General features: G+C 34.9%; 1 protein-coding gene across 1 annotated transcript in view; it reads right to left on the bottom strand.

Annotated features, from left to right (window-relative positions):
- The window catches only part of LOC106468011 (RNA-binding protein lark-like), a 35,660-nt gene extending 19,369 nt beyond the window's left edge, over positions 1-16,291 (bottom strand). Inside the window, exons 1-2 of the mRNA XM_013928407.2 lie at positions 16,217-16,291; positions 3,554-3,592 (exon numbers count right to left, since the gene is read on the bottom strand). Of these exons, the coding sequence (XP_013783861.1) occupies positions 3,554-3,562 (9 nt within the window). The 5' untranslated portion in view covers positions 3,563-3,592; positions 16,217-16,291. The remainder of the gene's footprint in view (positions 1-3,553; positions 3,593-16,216) is intronic.
- Positions 16,292-16,524: the final 233 nt, after the last annotated feature.

Raw genomic sequence — 16,524 nt, 5'->3', positions numbered from 1 at the left:
TTCTTTATTTATTATTATAAAAGTAACTAAAATGTAAAAATAGGGATCTCTTTAGGTTAGTGTTTGGAGACAGGTAAAATAAATAATAATAATATAATAAAAATGTTTCTCAAGGCACACATGCGAGCAGCTCGTAGGTAATGTAATTCCATAGCATAAAATGAGCTCCATGTTCCTCAAGTGATTTACAACTTATAATGGCTCAAATAGTAATTATACATGGTCTAAAGAGCAATAAAACAATAAAATGTGAGTATAAATAGATGTATACTGTTACAAATTTAAAACTACTTAGGATAAACAATTGTAGTTTCATGTTACAATTTTAAGTCATTCTAGAAAGAAAAAAGGGTAATTTTAATTTATTTCAATTTTTTTTGTGGTGGTTACGAGGTCGATCAAATTGACCAACCTTGTAGAGAGTTAGGGTACAGAAAATAAAATATAAAGTTTTACTGAACACAAACATTTGAAATGTACTTAGGAGGTTTTAGAGATTATGCAAGTGAAATTTGAGATTTTTGAGATGAAGAAAAGTATTTTTAATCTTAACATGAGAATCAATTTGCACTAGAACTAGTCAAAAAAATACTTTATACATTCACAGACAAATCTAATTTTTAGTTTATTAAAAATACTTCACTAAAAAATAAGATTTTTGTATGTGAAAGACTCATAATGTTTACTGAAAGTCTGCCAAATTTTATGAAGATACACATACTATATTGAAAGTTAGTAGTATCAAAACTATAAAGACTTTAAATGAGTACAAAGCGGTCACTTGGTTGATCAAATTGACTGAGTCCGTGTTGATAGAGTTAAAAGTCCATCAAAGCAAAGATGACTGGCTGTACAAATACCACCTGATTTAAGCCAATTATTTTCTACCTACTAGTGAAAACATGTCCCACAAGTAATATATGAAAATGCTATGAGAGATCTTCCAAGGACTATAAGATAGTTTTAATTTTTTGGTGGTAGCTAAAGTTTCCTGAAAAGCTAATGCATATTGCTCTAAAAATGTCTCAAATTATCAGAATAATATCCTGCCATTTTTTCCTTGACAAGAATAATATGAAAGAATGACAGTTAAAAATTTTCTTAAACAGAAAATGTGTTTTTAATAGATAATTACCCCTCTCACAAAATAGTTTTTCTCGATTAGAACTGCTCTCTATCTGTGCAAATTTTCAATGCTTGCCACTAGTCTTCCACCTCCTGCTTCTGCATATCCACATGTAAATGATAATGCAGCAGCTCTCCACCAATAGGAGCACTACACAACCCCTATCGTATCCAGCAGCCTCTCCACATTTGTGCTCATTAATCACTTCAAGACTGGTCATAAGACCTACACCAGTGGGGAGACTGGGTGGGAAATGTGAAAAGAGGTATCTATCGGAAATACATTTTCAGTTTAGGTAAATTTTAACTCCTGATACAATATCTTACCTCTACTCGCAAAATACCTAAAATCCTACATTGAACTGGTGAAAAAAATGATTGCCCTTTAGGAAGCATCCAAAGAGAGACCATGAGATGTGGAACCAAAAAAGAAAATATCACACCACAGCAGGAGACTGCACCACATCTGATCCAGGTATACTCTTTGCTCTTTTATGACTGTGTTGTGAACATAAAAGGCAAAAAAATATGAAGGAATTGCCGTAGTGAGGCAATGCTCCTATAAAATCTGGATTGTATAGCAAGGGACCAGACTGCATGAAGCCAGAGAATGGGAATGGATGAATAATGCATGCCTGATTGAGGTAGACGAAGGAGGGTGGAAGAAAATGGCAAAGGAAGGGGAAATAACACCAAAAGTCTGTGCAGAAGTGGAAACTAAATCTGGGCAGGCCAAAATGGATTCACTAGGAGCACACATCATGGAGTGGTCTGAATCAATGAAAAAACCCTGGGAAGAAGATGAATAGCAGGATATACATACAGGTAAATATCCTTTCTAGTATTGACCGAGAGAATCTACAGCTTGAGTCAGAGGATGAGGAATAGGAGACAAAAAAGTTGTGCATCAAGATGTGTGGCAAGAGCATCCACATCCAGAACACCCGTTTGAGCACACAAGTCCCAAGACACCTTAGGAGCATCTAAGGGATCCCAAAAGAGGCTCCATTGGTCAAGTACACCCACTGAAGGTGATGTATGTGGGCACAACCAAAGTGAATGAAGGCTTTCAGAAAAGTCCACATTCCTAAAAGAGATAGCATCTCTCATGCAGTAGGAGAGGAAGAGGCTGATAGACTGTGAAACGAGACATGCTGTATCCTGTAAATGCTGAGGAGAAGGCTGGGCCCGACAGATGAGGAACTTGAAAAATGCACCCAGATGAATCACATATTGTATGGGTGTGAGAAATTACTTCCCCACCTTGATGAACCAACCCAATCTGGCAGCCTCTGGAAACAGAAACTGAGTATGAACAGCAGATTCGTCCTGAAAAGAAGCCAAAAGTAGCCAGTTGTCCATGTAAAGGTGGAAACAAAGGCATCTGGCATGAAGCGGTCAAGCAAATGACATGACTACTTGGCAGAAGGCATAAGGAGCTGAGGCCAGGCTAAATGTTAGAGCTTGAAACTGAAAAACATGCCCTTGATAACAAAACAGAAAAAAATGCCAGGATGCCTGAGAGATGGAATATGTAGATAGGCATCCGACATGTCGAACTTCATTATCCACAATCAGGGAGTGAAAACCCACTGAATGGTTAAGTAAGACTCCAACATGAATTGGGATATGACCAGGAAAAGGTTCAGGGACAATAAATCTATAACCAGTCACCAATTTCCCATATTTTTGGGTATGACAAATAGTCAGGAGTAAAACCCCAGCTGAGAAGGTTCCCAAAGTTCCATGGCCTATTTCTGTAGCAAATCCCGAGTCACCTCCTGTAGATGCTGGCGAAGAAACAGGATCCCTTGGTGAGGGGAAAGCAATAGGAATGGGAAGGGGGAATGGAAGTGAAGGGCCAGACCCTCAGAAAGAACCTGTATGACTCATTGTAAATGTTGTCCACATAAGGAAAAAATGGAAAAGCCTGACTCAGAGTCACTGACTCTGTAATCCTCAGAAATGCCTTCGAGTAATAACTCAACTGCGAATGGATAAAGAACAAGAAGCCAGGACCAGCAAAGGGTTGGACGGACAACCTGACCTGTATCAGAGGTTATCTAGAAGGTTGTATTGGTTGTTCAAAAAAAAAAATACATAAGACCCTCAAAAAAGATCCAATTATGACAATATTGATGTACAAAGAATCTCAAAAAGATCTGATCAGCAAAAAAGGAAAGAATAAAACCTGTAGATGGCAAATAACCCTCTCGATAGCTCTTATTCCAAAAGAAATACTCCCCAAGATTTTATTTTCACAAAACTGTTCACTATATTGTCTACAGAAGTCACAAGTCTCACTCATAAACTCTTTTAAATGAAATACCAAAACCAATAATTGATATAAACCTCCATATGCACTTAGTAATATTTTATTATCGTCTGAAGTTTTGTAATTTGATAACTTGGAAAATGTCTTACTTACAGGAGCCATATGTGAAGGGTGTGTTGATACTTGGAAGACCTATTAAAGAAAAAATAATAAATTAATTTTATTTTCAAAGTTACATACACATCAGAACCACAGAAAACACATCAAAGAAGCATTCACACACAATCACATTTGATGTGAACAAGTGTCAAATTAGTATTACTGAAGTAAAAGACAAACAGCTCCAGAATGCAAATAAAATTGTTGTCTCAGTGGTTCAGTTTGTGTCACAACCACCCAGTCTAAGCCGATTTTGTGTATGGTTGATGACCATGTGTTAAATGGGGAAAGCAACTAGAGGAGATTCATCACAATGCATGTCTCTTTCACACACATACTTATCCATATAAAACAACTTTATAGACATCAAGGCTAAAACTAAAAAATATAAACTCAAATTTGGGAATGGTAAAATATACCTTGGTAAGATATATAACTGAGGAAACAGGACCCACATAATGGTTGAGATGTACCATCTATCAGTTTTAGCCTCTGTTTGCAAGCCCCAAATGTTTAAAAACAAACAAATGATACACGTGCTTAAGCCCACAATGTTTCACATATGAAACTACTATTCACTGTCTACAGCCATTTATGGGAAGCTAATTGTTCTAACTGAAACAAAGTTATAAAAATAGAAAAAAAACAACAACAAGTAACAACTGTGAAATGCAGGTGATAATATTACATTATTATTTCTTCATGTGAGCTGGTAGTGTCCTGCAAAAAAACTCAGCTTTTCTATAGACTACTTTAAATATAAACATTTACAATAAATTAATTAAAAAATAATACTTTCAATGCAATGACCAGGTTATAATACAATGGTAAACCATTTTATTTACAACTATCTGCTTTTCATATGTTTGTGTGTGTGGGGAGGGGAGAAAGACTTAATTTTCATGTTGTTATGAATGCCACAATTAGTGGTGTGTGGTATTTTGCTAATCTATCCTTTGGGGGAAAAAGTCTGATAAACACCGTATGAAATGAATAAGAAATGGAATTTAGCATCCAGATTCTAAATAACATAGCAATAAAAACCGACTGAATCACCAACTATGATCATTGTGCTGTTAAAGTACATGATTAATTGAGATAAATGAACTGAAATATCTATGTGTCTAGTACCAAAACTTCATCCACTTATCAATGTAACAGCTGAATTATCCAATTTTAAAACTATAATAAAAATGTTCATTAGTTTATTTATAATAACCACTACCTTTAAACATAATGTTTGGAAATTTGAGAAGTTTTCTGAGATTGTTTCATTCTAATCAGCTAATCTCACTTAGTAAAGCTAAGAATTAAACATTTATTACTCAATCAATGTTTCTAGGGGCACTTCGCCAATGACCCGTTCAAGCAAATTGATGTAGTTTGATCTAGGTTTCCAATGTGTGTCTAATCTATGAAAGTGGCTGCAAAACAGTTGTTCAACTAAACTGAGGTTTTAAGGAGTCTTGCACTTACAAGCAGTATTGTACATGAATCATTAGTAAGGCAATGAACTGGCAAAATTGAGTTGCTAAACATAGTTAACAATCACCAGTGGTGAATATGGCCGAACTGTTCATATAGGTGTATGATCATTATGTGGGCTAAAATGCCACTACAAAGAAGTTTCATTTGTCACTGCATATGATTTGGTTGTATTAACCTGTTTTACTTTTCATAATTCTGTTTGATTAAGAACAATTACACTCTACTTTCTAACAACTAGCTGCACAGTGAATAGTAGTTTTATATGTCCTACATTGTGAGCTTGAGCACCTATATCTACATTTTTTTTTTACATGTGAAGCTTGTAAGAACATTGAAGATGGTTAAATCTAATGTGTATCCCTACCACTGTGTGGGTCTATCTTCCAAGAAGGACAAAGATACCTCTTCTTTCTACACAGTTATTTGTACCTTATTTTTATTTGTTTTTTATATGCAACAGTTTTTTTTGGTGTTGTTGTTGACTGAAAAGTTTTTTAAGACATCATCAGAGGCCAATGAGATGTTTTTACACTCTTTTGCACAAATGTTAAAATTAACATAACTGTTGTGTAATCTTCATATGCAAACCCACACAAAGATTCTTACACAGTCCTCCATTTCAATACTGGTAACTAGAAAATCCCTATTAGCTTTGTTTATATACATACAATTTAAGGACAACAATGGATCTGTTGGTCCATCTAGATCGTCCCATTCACTAAACTAAACTTAAAAATAAAACACTCAAAGCCATTCAAATATTTATCAATCCTTCTTTACAAAATTTTAAACTATAAAAAACTTTCAATCTTAATTTTATAGCAGTTAACACTTTGAAACAAATGATATAATAAATAATAACTGTCTTGATAAAGCCATTTAGCTTGATCCTTCACTGTACTTGTTTCTTTTTCCACACACACTAATGCTTGCAAATGGTTTAGCAATAATATTCACACAACACATAAATGTAAACAAAAACTGACTAACCATGTATTTTTACTGGTTTATAAAATATTGATCCAAACTCATGTAAAAATGTTATATACTTTTATTTAAGAATCTCTTGTAACAATAGCAGAATACTATTCAAATATTTAATCATCCAGTTTTCCTAAAATCAAAATATTTCATGATGAGTTTGCTTTCAGTGGCAGCATGATGTCATTTAATTCAAATAAAATAATTATGAAAAATAAATAGAATAAATAATGTGGGGTTATTAATTAACTAGAAATCTGATTTGTAACTGACTTAAAATAAAATTGATAATAATCACAATTCAGTCACTTAATCTGATTCACACTCTATGAGCTGTTGTTCACTATATTGCCCAAAGCAAGTTAAATCTTGTGATTCTCTCTACTTATGTCAATGTGCCCCTATTTCAGATTTGTATATAAGCTCTCTGTTATTACTTCCTACTAACTTTGAGATGGCCCAATTAGCAGATACGAAACTGGCCATTCTGTGGGGAGGAAGGGCAGGAGAGTGTGAAAGGAAGTAAGTATTACTGGAAATACATTTTCAGTGTAGGAAAATGTTAACTTCCAAAACACACTTACCTCTTCACACTTTAGCTAGAATCCCACAATGAAAAGGTGGAGGGGCTGGTGAGGCAAGATCCACACAGAAAAGAGGTGTGACAAAATAGGATATAGTAATAGCACACTAGTGGAGTCCGCACTACTTCTGGAATACGTATGCTCTTCACCCATAAAACATGAAATCTATTTCCTGGGAGGTAAAGGCTGACCAGCCACAGAGGCAAAATCCTAACATCATTAAAAGAACATGAATATGTCCAGGCCCCAACCAAGCAGACGAGCCCCACGTCTCATCATTGGAACTATACGGTTGTGGACCCAAATCTAGATCAAAGGCATAATGGTTAGGGCATGAGGACTGCTTTGTATTTGGTATTGTTTATTAATGTGTTATTGTTGGAACCCAACCTGAAGGTTACAGAATGTTGCATAGTGAGCTACTGGAATTTCGAAGAGAAGGCAAGCAATACAAAAGTGAACAAACCCTCTCCCCAACCTGAAGAAGTGCAAAATGCAACAAACTGAACTCAGAATTACAGGACCTGTCACGCTTCACTCAACTTGAAAAAAAACAGAGATTACCCGACCTGGGATTACAAACCAAAATCCTAACCCCCCCAACCTGAGAGGCAGGGCGACATCTCCTGCCCCTGAATTATGAGGAAAAGGTGGAACAAACTAAATCCAACCAATAGCACAGGAATTAATGCTCTGTGTGAAGAATTACGAGGAGTCGAGGACCCTCTTCCATGATCATCAAAATGAAAAGAATGACCAAAAAGACGGACCACACTCAACTCAAGTGGATAGAGAAGAGTCATCTCTGAACCAGAATTACATAGGCTGGTCCTGCTCCTATCATACATCTGGGAAAACCATCCAGGGTTATTGGTAGAAGGGCAACCAGCTTTGTCCTCTTCTCCTTGAGTGGAATAATGAGTTCAGTACATCACTCACAACCATAAACCTCTGTCCATCACTCCAGCGACCAGAAACTGGGAGTGGTTAGAAGAAATGGGAGGATACTCGCACTGGGGAGTCCTAGGAACAATGCCCCAGAGACAGTGCAATAGCAATAGGGGAACCACGTTCCCTATTTTGAAAAGCAAATCGACCCCTATTTATTCAATCTAGGAGTCGGCAGGGATGGGCAAAATCCCCTTAAGCTTTACTTAAGATAGTCCATGAGTGGCAGTCCAGTAGTGTATTTGTCTTTGTGTTGTAACTATTTACCACCTAGAAAGAGCACAAGGTGGTCATAAGGAACACCCCATCCCAACAGAGCTCCTTGCTACCAGGAATTTTTTTATCAGTCGACTGGTAGCTAGTGTGAATTTGGAAGAGAGCATACATGACCAGGCAACACCTGCGACTGAGCGGAATCCACATGAAAATTATAATAAGGTCCCTGAAAAAGAAGAGAAATAAACACAAAATATTACTGAAATCACTTTGAAATACTATGACTTCAAAATGTCATTTTCGTTATTTTGTAAAATAAAGAAAATAGACAACAAGAAGACAGGTCTAAAAAAAAAGGCATAGTCTAAAGCACAGGTATAATTAAAGCCATTCTACACTGAAGAGAAACCTGCAGCAAGCATGTAAAACTGTCTTCGTAACGTTCTGCTGTCAAGAAAAGTGAATACGAAGTAATAATGGGGAGCTTATATACGGATCTGAGATAGGGGGCACATTGATGTAGATGGAGAGAATCACAAGATTTAACTTCCTTTGGGCAATATAATGGGGTATAAAGGCTGGAGCAAGTGAGGTAAGATTCAAACTAATGCCTAGATGGACAGTGTGAGCAGAGGTATGTTTCAGAATACTGTTTTGTCTGTTGTATCCCATCCAGCCTGATGGCCCCTGGTGTTGGGCAAAGGGCCTCGGTGGCACTGGATATAGCATATTTAGTGTGGCTGACATATTGTAACATATTATTTGCTTTCACTCATGGATTCTAAGAATAACTTATCAGGTTGTACATATTTTATTAGTATCAGTAGCCTGATTGTAGGAAATAACAATAAGTTTTTTTTTCATTTATTTTGAGAAACCTAAACCCAATCGCAATGTTTATGCCAAACTCTGTGATAGCACTTCCGTCACAACATCCCTCATTTTGTCACTACATACAACAGACTGTTGATATTTGAGAAATGTTTAAAATTACATCATGTCATAGCTTGTTAGAAGCATCGTGACTAAACCATGCACTCATATACTGATGACAAATGTAAACCTGGTATTTTAATTTCAAAATTAGGTCTTAAAGATTTATTAGTAGTGCCTAAACATTTAATTATTACTAATTTTTTTTCACATGTGAGGCTTGCAAAACATTGAAGAGGGTTAAATCTGATATGTATCCCTACCACTGTGTGACTCTATCTTCCAAGGACAAACATACCTCTTCTCCCACAAAATTGTTTGTACTTTAGTTTTATTTGTTTCTGCTTTTTTCTGTTATCTGAAAGTTGTTTTAAGACATTATCAATGTGTTTACATTATTTTGTTCATATGTTAAAATTAACATACTGATGACAAAAGTAAATCTCGAATGTTTAATTTAAAAATTAGATCTTAAAGATTTATTAGTGATGCCTAGACATTCAGTGTTATTACTGTAACTCAAATATGAAATAAAAATGGAAAACAATTTTGATGCAACATTTAATGAATGAATATATCTGATGACAATAGCAATAATATTTCAATTGTTTTATCCAAGCTTTGTTAATAGATTCAGAGTTAAAAATCAGGTAATATAATGATAAAAAAATTTGTTTTCTGTCTGCAAGTTGATATCAATTTTTCAAACATTAAGCACTCCAAAGCTATTTAAATTTAAACACCTTGTATAGTATATCAGGCCACGAGTCAGTTGAATGACAAAAACTGATAACTAAACACAAAAACAGAATCACAGAGTACAGACTTGCCACTTGAAATTAGCTCCCATAATGCACATGTTAAAAATCAAAAGTTATCATTTTCCTAAATTGAAAATGTATTTCCAATAGTATTAACCTCCGCTGACACTTATAGTTATTATTCGACCGCCTGGGTTTCTTTCTTGCCCATCTAAGCATTAGTCTCATTTTTTCTTGCTTGCTCCAGTCTTTGATACTCTTCACCTACATCAATGCACCCCCTATCCTTGTACTGTATATAAGCACCTCATTCAGATAATTTTATCACTTTTTGAGACTAATACCATCCCAGTCTCTAACACTGGCTCTTAGTGGGAAGGATGGGTGGGAGAATGTCAGTGGAGGTAAATGCTATTGGAAATACATTTTCAACTTAGGAAAATGGTAACTTCCAAAACATATTTACCTCCAGTGCCACTTATAGCTAGAATCCCACATTGAGAAGGTGGAAGGGCTGGTGAGTGCATTATCCATACAGAAAGCATCTGCATTGATCATGGTGTATCAAGATAAGAGTGGTACCCGAGTGAGGGAACCGCACTACATTCAGAACAGTTATGCTCTTTACCCTGATCTTAGTTCTTGTATCAAGGATGGAATTGTACATGAGTGATCATCACTATTGGCCAGCTCCAACCAGATAACTGAGGTTTCGCTACTTGGCATGGGAATTAAGGGTTCTTGGTCCCTATATCCCATGTTGGTGGCTACAGCAATTGAACCACAACATTTTATATAGATATACTTTTGACTGGATCCAAACCTGTAGCCATAGAGTGATGAGTTCCAAACCACCAGAATCATGACAAGAAAGTAAGCAGCACCAAAGTGGACAAACCTTCTCCTCCACCTGAAGAAGCCCAAAACGCAACACCCCAGGCTCGGAATGACAGGATTGTGTATGCCATACTCAATCAAAGGAACAGAATCATCTGGTCTGAAATTATGAACATTCATCCTCACTTCCCTACCCGAGTGGGCAAGGACCCTTCCACTTGCCCCTGGAATTATGGGGAGGACGTGGAAAAACTGAGTTCAACCAACTGAGGACCCAGAATAGGAGGGCCCCCACTTCGACCTCTTCTCCAAGAGTGGAAGAATTCACTTTAACACTCAAGAGTAAAAGTCTCTGTCCACCACCCAATGACTGGAAACCAGGTGTAGTAAGGATTCCCTAGCTCCACCAGCAGAATCTGGGGGGTAATGTGTGCAATAGGTGAACAAAGTTCCCTAATTTTTTAAAAGCAAACCGACCCAGATTTATTCAATCTGATGATCAGCAGAAATGGGCAGGATCCCCTTTAGCTTTACTCATGATAGTCCAGTATAGTATGGTAATACCACCTAATGAGCTCCTAGGTGGTCTTATGGAACACTTCATTTTTACTGAGCCTGTTGCAATTGGCAGTAATTATATATAGTGAAATAGTGGTTGCTAGTGCAGAATTGGTTTGATAAAACCACACCTGTCTGAGCAACTTTCGCTACAGAGTGGGATCCTGTGAAAACAAGGTAAGGGACCCTGAAAGATAGAAATAAAAATACTCACCCCTCTGGATAATCTAGCAGAAATAGTTAAGATAGCTACAGGGGTTAGGCAAAAACCCTCACGAGAAGAGACTGCCAAATCAGGCAAATAATGTGAGATATAGGTATTGGGGAAAGTCTACATACCAGTCCGCACAGTGACCTCCAGCGGGCAAATCGACTGTGCTGCTAAGAACATACCTCACCTTCAAAGACAGCCCAGAATAAATTGTTGTCTAGTATCTCTAAAGGTATAAGTTGCCTGCAGGCAACAAAACTTTCAAGACCCTCATTAAACATGATCAAGATCAAGATCTGATTGGTCATAGAGAGAAAGAGTGAGCAGATGAATCAGAGAAAAGGACTGAACCCCTTTCCTGTTTGACAGAGTGTTGGGTAAGAAGAACTGGTCTGAGGATGTAGAGAGAATGAGAAAGTGGTCTGTGGACAAACAGTGCAAATCACTCTGACTGGTGATGTCCGTAAGACAGCAGCCACAAAAAATAAACCTGCAGGTAAAGGGGATACATGGAATATAAGAATCATGTCACAAACAGGTGTAGAGGAAGAACATGTAACCTAAATCTACCCGTTAGGTAAATGGAATGGTCATTTTGAACCAATTATCCAAAATGAAGTGTACTGAGAACTCAAAAATATATAGTTGCGATAATCGAATGGTAGTCGTTAAAGCTGCCGTAAACAATGGTGACTGTAGAAGATGCAAAAGAAGAGCCAAGTCCAAATGAAGCCTCAGAGCCCCCTTGGAGGACCACAACAGATCTGAATATATGTATCCATTTCATCAGGAGTACATTGAGAATCATAAGTTTTATTCTTGGAAAATGTTCAATATGCTTTCCATGATATTCATAACAACATAGTTCATAACAGCCTATTTCTAAATGGAGCTCCTGTAAGCAACATTTTAGCTGGATAATGCTCATTTATCCAAATAATATCCTGCACACTGACATACATTTTATTTAAGTCACTAATCTCATATTGTTAAAAGGCATAAACACAAAAATAAAAACAAAGCTAATATCAAAGACATGAGACTACCATGCTAAATAGATGACCAATCACACTTGTCAATAGAACTTCTTAGAGGGAAAAGCAGCATTAATTCACGAGACAGATCGATAACAGGTTTGTGATGCCTTTAGACTTGACAGTCAGCTTCCTGAAATCCAAACTGTATGTTTTTATATCAAATGGTCAGGAAGCCAACCAAAAGGAATGTAATTTTAGATTTACTGTTAACTATTTATGAGGATATGGTTGCAATAGTTGCAGCAAGAGGGCATTGCATAATTAAGCTCAACATTTTACAATAAATAAATGAAATTTTAGTTCCTTGTTTTTTAGAGAAGCCAATAATTTAGATCACACATTTAATGCAAATGGGAATCCACTCAACAGTGTGTCACAGTGGGATGGAATTCATATTGCCCAATGCCCAGGACATCCCATTTTATCATTATACTTTGCTCATTAAACAAGTATTTTTCTCATTCACATCATTCCGTCTATTGCTCAAAATCATTGTGTAGATTTTGCCACACAAGTTCCTGAAAATTCTGAACTGCAGTAGTCTTGCTCAAACACACCACCATTTAAATAGATGTACCTCTAAACCTCAATCCAAAACTATGTGCACAAGTACATATCCCTTTAAATTCACTAATCCTCAGTCACACAGAGTAACAAACACGTTTAAATTAATTCAATATTATTATTATATTGCTTCTATCTATAGTAAAAGACAAGTAAAGTTTGACTGCAAGCTTTAAGAAGATTATATAACATAATAAAAATTGAAGAATTATATATGTATGTATATACATACATATATATATTAAACATCATTTTAGTTCATGGTAGCATTAATCTGAACCATGATTATTCTAAATATTGTGCTGTAAAATCCAAATGAATAAATGTTAAAAACCATAAGAAGAAGGAATACATATACGAAGAGCTTAGAAGCAAAACACAGTATATTCTATTCTTGGCAAAATTAAGTTGCCAATAACATTGTATTGATGGATATGCAACATTTGGAATAAAAAAAGCCTATTGGCATAAAGAATTTTGTCAAAAAATAAAATATTTTTGTAAAATTTGAAATAAATAATAAATTTAGATTTCTTATGTTTACATATAATAATTTATAATGGTTTTATTTAATAAATACCTCACTTTTGATTTAACAGCATTTTGATGAAAGTTGCAGGGAGGGAAAAGAGAGCTGAATTTCTCAAAATAGTAAAATTGGATATAGCTATTTTGCATAGAAGTTTTTCACACACACACACACACACACAATTATAAAGTTTATATATGATTATTATATTATTACTCACATATATCAAGTTTAACCATTTAGCACAGTAAAATAAAGTCCACAGCTTGCAAGAAAGAATACAGCAAAACAAAAAATTCATGCTTCAGTGTTTCATATGATATGAATTAATCATTTTTTAAAATATATAAATTACATAATGTCATTTTAATAAGTTTTAAAAAACACTGCATCTGTGTGTAACACTTTTGTGTCACAGCTACAAAATAATGCATTTAATGTAGGTATTATGATAAACAAACACTATACATTTAAATGTATAAAAATTACGCAAGTAACTGAGCTGCCATTGCATTTGTTTCTCAATCACTGAAACACAGTTTGTTGGTTTTTTTCAATGTTAAGGCTATAATGCAGCATGGTTAGTTTAGTATACAGTTTTAACTTGTATGAAGTCATAGTGACCCCATGCTGGAATTCTAGAGTTAAATAAAAGCCATGGGATGGGGAGAGGACAAGTAGATTTTTCTAGCATTTTGTCCCTTGGACAAGAAGTTTTTTCAAATACATCCACAACCTCGATGATTGAAGAAAAAGATCTTGATATAGTGGTGGGTAAATCAATCAAGCCACCAAGGGAATGTTCAGTTTCTATAGCTTTAGCTAAGTGAATTTAGGGTGTATTTATAAACATATAAACAAAAGTCAAACGAGATAGTTATCTCATTAATTAGACTTTACTTGAAATAATGTGTAAAGTTTGGTCTTCTTTTCTAAGAAGGGATATCTTATTGGCGAGAGTTCAGAGAAAGACTTCTAGGATGATTCTGGAGATAGAATGATCATTTTAAGTGGATACATCAAAATATCCAGTAATCCCTAATGTTACTTCATCACTGATTCCAGTATAGTACTCATAATTTCATATTGAAGAAAATCACTTCTGCAATATTCAACAAATACTACCAATTTGTAGCACTAACAAATTTGATTGTGGTTTTTTTGGAATATGATTATTTAGCATATGAATATTCTTACATTAAAACTATGTTGGCATAAAGTCATCCACACGCTTTTGTGTGTGTTAAGTAACAACTACATGCTCATTGAATGGTTGTGGTACAGTGCTACCCGTTTATGTCTACGCTGTTTGGCCCATATAAAGTTTGTTTACATTGCCATTTCAAATGGCAGTGAGGCACATGGAGCAACATACATTTATTATCCCCCCAATCTTCTTGGGTTCCCCATACAATGTTGCAAAGACATAACATTGTTTAACCAGATCTACTTCTGATACACTTTGAATTTTATACAATATCTTGTTCACTGACATTTGATTGCTTATTTATGTATTATTCTTCATTAAAAAAAATACATTTTAATAATTAGTTGCATATTCTCATCAGTGCAACATGCCAAGCAATAATAAGCAGCCTTTCTGAGTAATTACTTCAAGTGATAACAACTCTCATTGAGAAATGCAATCAATGTATCCTTTGGCATCTGTCATTCCATATGTGTATTTTCCTTAAGTTTTACCCTGGATTACAACAACTTGTCATTTGTATGTTCATGGTTTGAAATTTTCCATTGTTATGATTTAAAATTGCACTTAGAAGCACTCTTTATGCATGCTGTCAACACAGATATAAAAAAAAACAATAAATATGTGCTATAATAAAGAGAATCAAGAAGTAGAAATTTACAATATAGTTGACAAATGTGGGATGTTGACTTCAGTGGGTGGCATTGTACTGCACAGAAAGTATTACTAAATGAAAGTATTAATCACCACAGTTGCAGTGTTTATAAATATTTGAAATGGCAAAAAAAGACACCATTAACAACAAAATAACAACATGGTGTACTGTTTTTTACTGCTGCAGGTTACTTATTAATCTTTAATCATTACATAGGTTTTTTTCCTGTTGAAATGAAACTAGATTAAAATATTATTTGAGGTTGCACATGCCTTTGTAATAACATTAAATAAACATGTATACATGGATAATTACTTTCACAAGTACTAGTAGTAGTACTGTATATTCAAAACAGTGTATTTATAAAATGTGGTCTCTGTTTTGTGTTGCACAAAAATAAAAAGAGTAAATATTATTAACCAAGGCCCGAATACCATAAATTTGGATTGAAAACAGTAATAGCTATTTGTTTATAGTAAAATTGGTTTGAGAGACAATATCCCATAGGCTTAAGTTATATAACTAAAGACATATTTACTGCTATAAGTATAAGTATAATACTAATCACCACAAAGCCTGAGGCTAGATAATACCCATAATATGAACTGACCTGATGGTAATGAATAATATACCTATATCAGTATTGATATTACGACGTTGAATGACAAAACTTTAAAAGCTATACAATGTTAACTTATACTTTATTGTTACTGTACAGAAGATTTTAAGTCTATTAATTTAAGATTTAACTTCCTTATATCTTAGCGCCAAAAACTGGTGAAATATTCTAATGACAATAGGTCAAATATGTGATAACAAATGTGAATATTACTCTTAGACTTACTGCTCTGTCTAAAGCGATTTTTAATTCTATTATAAATATTTCTTTATATACATAGTATTAGCTAGTATTACCATAATACAAAATTACGAATATTAGAAATTATTATTAATATTAGTATTACTAACTTAAGCCTATCCGCGGTTCACGTTCTGAACAGAAGTGTGAGAAAGGACTGCAGAGTTCTACAGAACCTAAGGTAAATAAAATATATTATGGCTCTAAAATAAATATATAAGTTACATTACACAAAGTTTAACTCTGTTAAGTATTTATCAAATTTAATAAACATTAATAATTCACTTACAGTTACACAATGTTAAGTATACAATAGACAGGCTAACCAAGACAACGGCCGACGCTAGTTAAACTGCCATCTGGTGTATCAGTGTATTTTATTTAGCGTATGAACCTATGCTGTGAAAAAATTGTTTTCACTTTCGTTAACAATAATAATAAAAAAGTATTATGGTGCAGTGGTGGGATTCAAATATTTTAACAACAGGTTCTCTCACTAGCAGCATGTAAAAATATTTGATATTAAAAAAAAGGCGGGGCCAGAAAGCCCCCCCCCCATCACTGAGAAAATAAAAATAGGCCGGCACGGATAGTGTT

Source organism: Limulus polyphemus, unplaced genomic scaffold (assembly GCF_000517525.1).
Source record: "Limulus polyphemus unplaced genomic scaffold, Limulus_polyphemus-2.1.2 Scaffold2831, whole genome shotgun sequence".
NCBI lineage: Eukaryota > Metazoa > Arthropoda > Merostomata > Xiphosura > Limulidae > Limulus > Limulus polyphemus.
The sequence above is the reverse complement of the archived record's forward strand: the minus strand, read 5'-3'. Positions and strand labels throughout refer to the sequence as shown.